At 36.7% G+C, this 12,457-nt stretch overlaps 1 protein-coding gene across 9 annotated transcripts in view; it reads right to left on the bottom strand.

Moving 5' to 3' along the window:
• SAMD12 (sterile alpha motif domain containing 12) overlaps positions 1–12,457 on the bottom strand; it is a 467,280-nt gene that overhangs the window by 219,628 nt on the left and 235,195 nt on the right. Inside the window, exon 5 of one of the 9 annotated variants that reach the window (XM_077942869.1) lies at positions 8,770–9,293. The exons of the other annotated variants lie outside the window; for them this stretch is intronic. Within the exon in view, the coding sequence (XP_077798995.1) occupies positions 9,280–9,293 (14 nt within the window). The 3' untranslated portion in view covers positions 8,770–9,279. Of the gene's footprint in view, positions 1–8,769; positions 9,294–12,457 lie in introns of those variants that run through there. 9 annotated transcript variants of the gene reach the window in all.

Consider the following 12,457-nt stretch of genomic DNA (forward strand, 5'->3'; position numbering starts at 1 on the left):
TCAGTGTCTCTATAATGGCATACATCGCTCTGTTCTTATTGCTAGAATGGACACTCCCATTTTATCCCCAGTACCTCACATAAAGCGTGGAGCACACTGGATGGAAGAACAATGGATACTATGTGATGAATACAACATTATTAGTCTGAATAAAGAGAAGAGGGACCAAAAACAAACAGACACATAGACAAATGGAACAGAATAGAGAACTCAGAGATAAGAGTGCACACCTACAACAATCTGATCTTTGACAAACCTGACAAAAACAAGCAGTGGGGAAAGGAGTCCCTATTTAATAAATGGTGCTGGGAAAACTGGCTAGCCATATGCAGAAAATTGAAACTGGACCCCTTCCTTACACTTTATACAAAAATTAACTCAGGATGGATTAAAAACTTAAATGTAGGCTGGGCACAGTGGCTCACTCCTATAATCCCAGCACTTTGGGAGGCTGAGGCGGGAGGAGTGTCTGAGGTCAGGAGTTCAAGACCAGCCTGGCCAACTTGGTGAAACCCCATCTCTACTAAAAATACAAAAATTAGCTGGGCATGGTGGTGGGCACCTATAATCCTAGCTACTCAGGCAGTTGAAACAGGAGAAGTGCTTGAACCAGGGAGGCAGAGGTTGCAGTGAGCCGAGATCATGCCATTGTACTCCAGCCTGGGCAATAAGAGTAAACCTCTGTCTAAAAACAAAACAAAACAAAACAAACAAACAAATAAACTGAAATGTAAAACCCCAAACTATAAAAACCCTAGAAGAAAATCTGAGCAATACCATTGAGGACATAGGCACGGGCAAAAATTTCATGACAAACATGTCAAAAGCAATTGTAACAAAAGTAAAAACTGACAAATGGGATCTAATTAAAGAGCTTCTGTACAGCAAAATAAACTATCATCAGAGTGAACAGAAAATCTACAGAATGGGTGAAAATTTTTGCAACCCATCCATTTGATCAAGGTCTAATATCCAGAGTCTACAAGGAACTTAAACAAATTTACAAGAAGAAAACAAACAACCCCATTAAAAATTGGGCAAAAGACATGAACAGACACTTCTCAAAAGAAGACATTTATGCGGCCAAAAATCTTGAAAAAAAGCTCAACATCACTGATCATTAGAGAAATGCAAATAAAAATCACAGTGAGATACCATCTCATGCCAGTCATAATAGGGATTATTACAAAGTCAAGAAACAACAGATGCTGGTGAGGTTGTGGAGAGATAGGAATGCTTTTACACTGTTGGTGGGAATGCAAATTAGTTGAACCATTGTAGAAGACAATGTGGTGATTCCTCAAAAGACCTAGGAGTGGAAATATCATTTGACTCAACAATCCCATTACCTGGTGTATACCCAAAGGAATATAAATCATTCTGTTTTAAAGACACATGTATGCATATAATCACTGCCACACTACTCACAATATTAAAGAAATGGAGTCAACCCAAATGTCAATCAATGATAGACTGGATAAAGAAAATGTGGTACATATATACCATGGAATACTATGCAGTCATAAAAAGGAATGAGATCATGTCCTTTGCAGGGGCATGGATGGAGCTGGAAGCCATTATCCTCAGCAAACTAATGCAGAAACAGAAAACCAAATACTTCATGTTCTAACTCGTAAGTGGGAGTTGAACAGTGAGAACACATGGACACAGGGAGAGGAACAACACACACTGGGGGCCTGTTGGGGTGGAGGGTAGGGGGAGGGAGAGTATCAGGAAAAATAGCTAATGCATGCCAGGGTTAATACCTAAGTGATGGGTTGATAGGTGCAGCAAACCACCATTGCACACGGTTACCTATGTAACAAACCTGCACATCTTGCACATGTACTCTGGAACTTAAATAAAATTTTTAAAAAAGAAAAAAGAAATGCAAAAGGATGGGAGAATGATTGGTTCTGCCAGAAAGATGAGGTAAGCCTTTTCAGAAGAGTTAATATCTCATCAAGGCTATGTCTTTTCATGAGTTTTATTATACGATGTTCACAACAATCCTGTGAAATAGATCCTATTTCCATTTTTATAATGAAGATATCTTAATTTCTGACAAGCAACTTGCCCAAAGTTAATACATCCATGAAATGTCTAGAATGGCTAGGCGATGCTCAGGAGTTTGATTTTCATTCTGTAGGTAATTGGGAACCATTAAATGTTTTAAGGATGGAAATAATGTTGTCAGAAGTATATTTAACTCTGGCAATAGAAGTGGGAAGTTAACTGAAGTAGAATTGAGGGAGCAGGACAGAGACTTCAGATCAAATGATAACTAGAAGGTTATTCAAATGGCCTGGGAAAGAGCTGAAGAGGAATGAATTAACACAGTGGTTTAGGGTAGAGATAAGGCTGGGAAAGATAGGAAACTCACTTCACAAGCAGAACTCTGAGGATTTGGTCATGGACTCCATGTGAGTGATGAGGAAAATGGAGTAATCACAGGTGGCTCTGAGCCTTCTATGACAGGTGACAGCGTGAGTCATGGAGGTATTAACCTTGAGAACCAACACAGGAGGAAGAACAGACTGGGGAGATGGTAGAAAAGATAATGGGTTAGATTTGGATATTTTAAATTTGAGATGTCAGAGGAATATGCCCGGGTACACATCTTTTAGAGAGAGAAAAATAAGAATCTGTAGTTTCAGAGAGGTGTAAAATGTAAATCTGAGAGTCACTATGATGTAGGGGATGCTGAAGTGGCAGAGGGTGAGATTGTCCAGGCAGCATGCAAAATGCCAACAACTAAAAGGACCTACCCCCAGGAGGAATCAACATCTGGGAAGTGTCAGAAGAGGGCAGTTTGCCAACAGCCTGAGAGAGGCCATTAGAAAGAGAACCAAGAGAATCAATATCATGTACATGGAACATGTGAGCACCAAGGCAAGGAAAAGCTCTTGCTATCCAATGATAAAGGAGAAGAACTGTGTTGAAGAGAACTGGCATGTGAACATCAGATTTGTAACACCAAAGCCTCAACTAAATAAAAGACATGAAAGAGTCTGGAAATTCAAATAGCATAGTTTGAGACATACTAGACAATTAGAACATCAGACATTCTTCACATATGCATAAAAAGGAATCTGACTGGCTCATGGTTTCTTTCTCAGGAGCAAGAAGATTCTTTTCCTCAGAAGAGAGACAAAAGGAAGCGTTTCTCAGTGTCACTTGTAGAGAGACATATCCTATTGCCTGGTCAATAGATACTGAGAAAATTTGTTTTGAATAAATGAGTTAATGGTAAACATGTTTGACTTCAACTTACCTTGAGACAGTTTACAAAAGACTCTCAGGAAATTGGGGCCCTTAACGATACTGGTGGCTCCAGGAAGCACTAGGTAGAACTTCTACAAAGACGCAGTGTTTTGTTTGTTTGTTTGTTTTCCAGAAAACCTCCCATTGTTTTTATATGCATTAAAGCCAGTCTCTAATTCTGTTTTTCTTCTCGTTCCACCATCTTAAGAATACTGATCTGACAGTTTCTTTTGAGGTCGAACATACATTTAAGATACCAATCAGCAATTTCACTTCTAGATACTTACTTTTATAGTGAAATAAAAATCAGCGTTTATAATAACCTGTGTGTGAGTGCTTACGGCAGCTTTGTGTCAAACAAAACAAAACTGCAAACAACTCATATGTCCCACAGCTGAGGAATGGATACACAAACTGTGGTTATATTAGGTTGGTGCAAAAGTAATTGTGGTTTTTGCCATTATTTTTAATGGTAAAAACCGCAATTACTTTTGCACCAATCTAATACATTTAGTGGAATACTCAGCAATGAAAGTGAATGGAACGATGACACATCACAGCTTTGATAAGTCTAAATGCGTCTCCACAAGTGAAAGAAGTCAGACCCTATGACTCCATTTATATAGCATTCTGGAGAAGGCAAAACTGTAGGGATAGGAAACATCATAGGTTGCCAGGGGTTGGTAGTAATAAAAGGAGCTGACAACGAAAGAGCACATGGGAGAGTTTTTTCTGGAGTAAGAGAAATTTTCTATCTTGATTGTTGTGGTAGTTATTCAACTGCGTGCATTTGCCAATACTTGCATAACTGTGCACTAAAATTGGTGAATTTTACTGTACGCAGTACAGTACATACCTTGATGAAAACAATGAGATAAAAAGAATACTGGCATGGGAATTAAGAGAACTGCAACCTAGTTTCAGTTATGCCACTAACAAGCTGTGTAACTATGAACAAACCTCGAATCCTCTTTGGGGTTTGGTGCCCAAATCTGCAAAATGAGACTGGACAATTTATCAACAAGTCTATTGCTCCATTCTACAAAGACTTCCTTCTTTAAGCAAGGTGGTGGACCAGATGGCCTATTTCAGTTCAGATGGCCTACTTGAGTTGCTGAAGTATCATTGCGGAGGTGACTAGACTAAAATAGCTAGTCCGTACATACAGTTCTAAAAAGTCTTCTTGGATTAGAAAGTAGTGTTTCTAATTTTTGTTGTTCCAAAAGACGGAGCTTTGGGAAAGTCCATCTGGTTATGCAATTCCCGAGTAAAATTTGACACACATATTTGGACAATGTGAAAAAAGTTCTTCAGGAAACACTAATGTTTAATGAGCTGTAACTGGCCCTGGTAAACAAACATACACTTCTTTTTTCATCTTATAGGCACTAATTATATGAGGATGGTAGCATCTACTACCCACATCTGCCTTACTCGCAGTTGAGACACTGCTTTCTATTGCCTGAATTTACCCAGCCCTTAGTTGCTGATATTTTTATACTTTCTACGTATTTGCAGCCAAGAAAGTCACTAAAAGGGACACCCCAAAAATAGCTCCACACTACAGCATGAGAAAATAAAAGAATAAAAATAATAATCTTGATGATTTTAAGAGCTTTGCATTTTTTTTACTTTGTAAAGCAGGGGTCCACAAACAATGGGCTAGCATTTTTTTTTTGTTTGTTTTTACTGTGGTAAAAACTACATAGTATTAAATTTACTATCTTAACCATTTTTAAGTATACAGTTCAGTCATGTTAAGTATATCTAAGTTGTTGTGCAACAGATCTCTATAAGGTTTCATCTTGTAAAACTGAAATTTGTACATGAAACACAAATTCCTCCTCCCCCAAGCCCTTGTAGCCACTTCTCTACTTTGTTTCTATGATTTTGACTACTTTAGATACTCCATATGAGTAGAATCATGCATTATTTGTCCTTTTGTGACTCGCTTATTTTGTTTAGCATGATGTCTTTGAGGTTTATCATGCAGCAGGTGGTAGGATTTCCTTCTTTTTAAAGGCTGAATAATATTGCATTGTGTATATATACCATGTTTTCTTTATCCATTCATCCGTTGTTAGACATTTGGGTCACTTTTATCTCTTGCCTATTGTGAATAATGCTGCACTGAACATGGGTGTACAATTATTTCTAGATCCTGCTTTGAATTCTTTTGGATATGTACCCAGAAATGAGATGGCTGTATCATATGGTAACTCTATTTTTAGTTTTTTGAGGAACCTCAATACTGTTTTCCATAATGGCTATACAATTTTATATTCCCACTAACAGTATACAAGGGATCTGATTTCTCTACATTCTTGCCAACACTAGTTATTTTCTGTGGGTAGTGTCCATTCTAATGGGTGTGAGATGATATGTGGCTTTGATTTGCATTTCTCTAATGATTAGTGATGTTGAGCATCATTTCCTACGCCTATTGGCCATTTGTATACCTTTTTTGGAGAACTATCTATTTGAATTCTTTGCTTATTTTATTATTTGGTTTGTTTTTTTTTTCCCTTGTGTTGAGTTGTAGATGTTTCTTATCTATTCTGGATATTAACCCCTTTTCAGATAGGTGATTTATATATATGTTCTATTCTGTGTTATATATATATATATTTATATATATGTTCTATTCTATTATATATATATTATATACATATTCTATTCTGTGTTGTCTTTTCACTCTGTTGTTTCATTTGATGTGTATCAGTAATTCTTTTTGTAAATAAAATTGTATTGGAACACTGCTATGCCTAATTCATTTAAGTATTGTCTATGGTTGGGTTTTGCCTAGTGGGGGTAGTTGCAACAGATACCATATGGCTGGCAAAAACTAAAATACTTACTAACTGGTCCTTTACAGAAAATGCTTGCCAACCTCTGTCATAGAATATGCAATGAACTCTATTATATGGTTTCTACATAAAATCTCATTTAACCACCACCTGGAGATGGAAATTATTAGCCCATTTGACATAATAAAGGCAATAAAGCAGAGTGGGTAAAAGTTTGCGGTGGAGTCAGACAGACCTGTGCTATGCTTTTTACTAGTTGTCTGACTATGAGTATGTTACTTAACCTCTTCATCCTCTCTTATACCCATATTAAAATTGGGGCTAACAAACAGGACTGAACATGGTAGCATAAATGTCAGAAGCTGATGTGACAATTAGTGCATGCTTTGTATACAGTAAACATTTATCACTCGTTAGCTATATGAGAGTCACATAGCTGATACTGAACATTCAGCATTCAATATTCCTGGAAGGGTTTTCCTACCAGAAACATTGTCCACTATTAAAAAGCTAAGGATACCCCTTGTGTCCTTGATTGTGGATTAATTTGAAGGATCCCAAAATATAATTTGCACCACTGCCATATATTACATAAGGCACCTTCCCCCATTTCTCATGAACCAAACAGAAGGAAAGCATAATGATGTTTTCAGTTCTATTCCATGTTTCCCAAGAGACAACTAGAAGTACTCTGACATAGCTGAGTTTCCAGCAGGTACATGCAAGCAAAAAAAAAAAAAAACACCAAAAACAAAACAACCAACCAGATTGACATCCTGGCCACTCCATGGACAGAACACAGAACACTAAAAGGCTACACAGAGGAGAGAATCACCTTAAAGGCACCAAAGGGATGACAAGAAAGCAGGTCCAAGCATTGACTTGCAAATATCACATAGTAAGCAGGCCATTGAGAATAAGAGCAGGGGAATCAGAGGTCAGGATTTCAATTTAAGGATGGCTCTGGATTTAGATGATGATCTGTTTCAGGAATTTTTGTCATGATTCAGTGCTAGTGCTTATATACTGATATATCAACTATGCATGCAACATACAAAAATTTTCAAATGCCTTAGTTTTTGTCAGCAGCCAGAACGAGGAAAGCAAGAAAAAAGGGGGCAAAGAATTCCTCTTTTCCGTGTTCAAATAACCCACGGTGGCTAGGTAGAGCTCTTTCGGTGCATTTGTGACCATTTTGGCCACTGTCATGGAGCTCCTGGCCAACTGTGTAAAAACAATTAGTGTGGAATCGAAGGCTTAAGACACATTTTAAAACAGCAATTGAAAGACAGAAAAGTAGGCTTAATTATCTGTCATTTTATTGCCTCTAGAAATACTACGGCATGAGCGTTCAGATGATCATATGTAATTTCAAGTTCTGATTACAAACCGATGCAATTAATTTGATGTGTTTGTGTGTGTGTACGTTTAATTTCTACATCCCAAAGAGTGTTGTTTCCTTGAGAGAAAATCTTGGCGTGCATTCATTTGTTCATTTTGGGATTGATTTCCAACTCTGTGGCAGGTTGCTTTGAATGTCTTCAGTATGGGAATTACTGCATCCTTTAAGGATGTAGTTCTTCCTTGGAAATGGTAACCAAACATTTAACTCCAGATCTTGTATTTAAGGTGGACAATCAAGCACTGAAACACTGTGGATAAAAAATAAAGTTTGGAAAAAACAAATTCCCCATTTAAAAAACAAGCCAAGAATCGGAATAGATATTTTTCTAAAGCATATACACAAAGAAGCAGTAAGTACACGCAAAAGTGTGCAGTATCATTAGTCATCAGGGGAATGAAAATCAAAACAATAATGAGATACCACTTTACACATACTGGAATGGCTATAATAAAGATAGGCAATAACCAGTGTTGGCAAGGATGTGTTGAAATTGATTTCTCATACACCGTGGGTGGGAATGTAAAACGGTGAAGTCACCTTGGCTTTCATACACATGGAGTTGTTACCATACGACCCAGAAGCTTAACTCCTCCATATCTATCTCTGGGAAATGAAAACATGGGTCCATGCAAAAACTTGCACAAAAATGTTCAAAGCCCCATTACTAATAACCAAAATTCAGAAACAATCCATCAACCGATGGATCAATAAAATGTGGTATAGTAATACAATGGGATATTATTCAGCAATAAAAAGAAAATAAATACTGACACATGCTTACTACATGGGTGCATCTTAAAATCATTATCCTAACTGAAATTAGCCAATTACAGAAGACCACATATTGTATGACTCCATTTATAGAAAATGCCCCGAATAGGCAGATGGACAGAAAGTAGATTATAGGCACACATCACATAATGTTTCAGTCAATGACAAACCACATATACGACGGTGGTCCTATAAGATGATTATACCAAAGTTTTATTGTACATTTTGTATGTTTAGGTAAGTCTAGATACACAAATACTGTTGTGTTACAATTGCCTACAGTAGTTAGTACAGTAACATGCTGCGGCCTAAGAGCAACAGGCTATACCAATTAGCCTAGGTGTGTGGCAGGCTATACCATCTCGGTTTGTCTAAATACACTCCATCATGTTCCCATAATGATGGAATCACATAACAATGTATTTCTCAGCACATATCCCTGTTGTTAAGCAATTAGGATTCCAGGAGCTGGTGTTGGCGGCATTGGGAAGAAATGGGGAATGACTGTTAATGGGTACAGAATTTCTTTTTGGGTTAATGAAAATGTTTTAACAATTATTGTGATGGTTGCACCACTCTCTTTACATACTATACATCACTGAATTTTAAGCTTTAAGTGGGTAAGTTGTACGTCATATGAATTATATCTCTATAAAGATGTTATAAAAATAAGGATTATTATAAATATATGAGGTTGATTAAATTGCATGGCTTCTATCACTGATAACCAACAATATTCTGTATTTACTATCATACTGTATCAAGTGATTTATGTATCTTAGCTCCCTTAATTCTTACAACATCCCTATTTGGTGAGCACAGCAAAATGTGTTAGGTACAGGATTTAAAATTTGGGCCTGATGCCAAAATTCACCCTTTTTCTTTCTTGTTTCTTTTAAAAAACTGTATTCCTTTAAATAGTTAATGTACTCATACATTTCATAAAACAAAGTGACATAAAAGGCACACACCCTCTCTCCATCCACCATCTTCCCTCTCCCACAGGTGCAGCTTGTATTAGCTTCTTGTACATCATTCAGCATTTCCTTAAAACAAAGCACATATGGATATACATTTTTATTTCCCCCTCTTTGGCAAATGTAGTATACTATACGCATTGTTCAAATATAGTACACATTGTTCTGCACCTTGCTTTTTCACATCTCATAGTATCCCAGAGATCCTGCCATATTAGTATTCTTCATTCTCGTATTTATAGCTAAGAGTACACCAGTGCCTGGATGTACCAAAATTTAATTTGCTATTCCCCTAGAGATGGACAGTTAAGTTGTTTCCAAGAAACTATATTTTGAAATTGCCTCCAAAGGCAAGAAGAAAACTCCTAAGAAATGCAATCATTTTTAAAATAAATTCCTTTCCTCAAAAATGGACTACTTTGAAAGTGTTAACTCTTCTTAAAATGTGTTGGTTAGTAAATATTTGTTAAATATCAATGCAATGGTCTAAATGTTATGCCTCCTCAAAATTTATGTATTGAAATCCTAACCCCCAAGGTGATGGTATTGGACGGCGGGCCCTTGCGTGGTGATCAGGTCATGGGGGTACAGCCCTCATGTATGGGATTGGTGCTCTTGTAAAAGCGGCCCCACAGAGATCCCTCCCCACATGACGTTACAATGATTAGAAGGCCAACTGTGAGGAAGTGGGCCCTCATCAGACACTGAATCTGCTGATGCCCTGATCTTGGACTTCTCAGCCTTCAGAATTGTGAGAGAGAAATTTTTGTTGTTTATAAGCTACCTAGGTAATGGTATTTTGTTACCGCAGCCTGAACATGTTAGATAATCATCAGCAACAAAAAATTAAATGCATTACACCAGAGTGACAGCCCCACATGAGCCATGGAAGGATACTCCATCTCTATGGATAAGAACTGTGATTCACCCTCTTGAAGAGGGAAGCCCAAGGATTTCCAAAAACATTCCAAAGTCTTTGTTTGTACTTATTCACCGTATTATTTCTGCTGAATAATATTTACAGAGATGAAGAATCAAATATTCATTACTGAATTATCTATTACCTCTATGGTGAATTTCTATATGATATATATTTTAAACTTATCAGTTCACCTGAGTGGAATGAAATTCTAATATTTTTATTATAGCAAACCTAGACCCAAAATATTTTACACTTATCCGACTGTCTTTAGAACTTCTATTATCAGTCATAAGACATAAAAACAACTTGTCAATTTTGTTTCCTGTTTTTTTTTTTTCTTAAAGAAACTAATGCTTCAATAAGGCTATGTATTTTCTGAAGGATGCCTGACATAACATGAATTTGAATATTAACATGTGAAGAACTGGCTCATGCCTGAAATCCCAGCACTTTGGGAGGCCGAGGTGGGCGGATCACTTGAGTCCAGAAGTTTGAGACCAACCCGGCCAACATGGCAAAACCTCATCTGTACTGAAAATACAAAAAATTAGCCTGGTGTGGTGGTGCATGCCTGTAATCCCAGCTACTTGGGAGGCTGAGTCATGAGAATCACTTCAACCTGGGAGGCAGAGGTTAAAGTGAGTCAAGATTGTGCCACTGCACTCCAGCCTGGGCAACAGAGTGAGACTCTGTCTCGAAAAAACCAAAACCAAAAAGAAAACATGTGAAGAACAAGCAATAAGAAAGGTAATGTCAGCACAGACAAAATTTCCAAGAGGTAGAGAACAATGCGGTCTTCCAAAGGGAACTGAATGGAAGAATTTAAAATGTACAGCTTTTCAAAGCTAAAGAAAGTGACAACAACTGAATTGAAAGGGCCGAACTGGGCATTAACTTCCCAGAACACATATGTATATTTAGTTTAATAAACCTGAGTACTATCTTAGGAAAAATCTTATATATTATGCATCTAGGGCAATGAGAGCTGTAGAAAATGATTCTCCAAAGCAAACACACTACAAGCTGACACTAGAAGAGGAAAAGAGTCAAAGGTACACACAAAACATCACATGTGAGTTTAGGTCTCATTCTATAGATCATCACCAGAGGGAGAAAAAAAAATGAGCTGTGAAAACCATAGACACTAAACAGAAGCTGGGCAGCTATGCTTGTGGTTGAAGCTTAAAAAAATGCATGTTTGTATTTTCTGATTGTAATTGTAATATGAATTTGCAGAAGATTTGGAAAATATAGAAAAAATAAGAATTTAAACCACCCACTTATCCCACAATCCAGAGAGATCCCTTATTAAAATGGTTGGCATATTTACTTGCAGTCTTTTTTTTCTGTAGATATAAGAATATATGGTTTTTACAAAATTGGGCTTATATTATGCATTCGATTTTACACATGACCTTTTCCCCCACCTTGTATGACTTCAGTAATTTCCCATGTTGTCGTGTATTCTTTAAAGATGTAATTTTCATAACTGGGCATTATACTGAATCTTATGAATTTAAGCAGAATTACATGATTATTTTCATATTGCTGGACCTCTACGTCTCTTGTAAATTTTCCGTTTTCCAAATAGCACTGTGATAAACTTTCTTATCATAATCTTCATATTTCTATCTACTTCTTAAAAGAAACTTAAAAGCATATCAGTACTTCACATTCAAATTTAAATCACTTAGTATACCAGTAAATTCACCATTGGAAGTCTCTGGGGACAAAATGCAAATAATGCATATGAAACAAACAATACTATTTTATGCTCACTTGAAGTCTATATTTATCCTTCTAGAATAGTCATCTTTCAGGGAGCACATTATTTCCTCTAGGCAAATGGACTATTACTAGGTTAATCTAAATGCAATAACATGAAACTTGGCTGACCCAGATTTCTCCAATATCAGTACGCATGCAATTACAATATTCTGCAGAATGACAAATACTCAAGGCTCTCAAAAACACATATTTTATCATCCTTTCATTTAAAACGGTGTACAATCGACACTAAAATAAAACAAATAAAGTTTATAGCCAATGAAGGTTGATAGTATCCAAATCTTATGTAGACATATAAGTTACATATAGTGTAACTTACGGCTTTCTTAGAATTCTAGTTTTATTTTGTTACTTCCACAGTTATTGAGATCTTAAGTGCTCTCATCATATTGAAGTTATTTATAATTCCTGTTAAGAATTATATACGCTTAACAGTCTGGTCCTAGATTCACTATAGTCTATTTTAAAAATTATTCTTTCAAGAAGCTAAATGGGGTTCTTACAATCTCTAAAGTGTGTGTGT

Source organism: Macaca mulatta, chromosome 8, assembly GCF_049350105.2.
Source record: "Macaca mulatta isolate MMU2019108-1 chromosome 8, T2T-MMU8v2.0, whole genome shotgun sequence".
NCBI classification, from domain to species: domain Eukaryota; kingdom Metazoa; phylum Chordata; class Mammalia; order Primates; family Cercopithecidae; genus Macaca; species Macaca mulatta.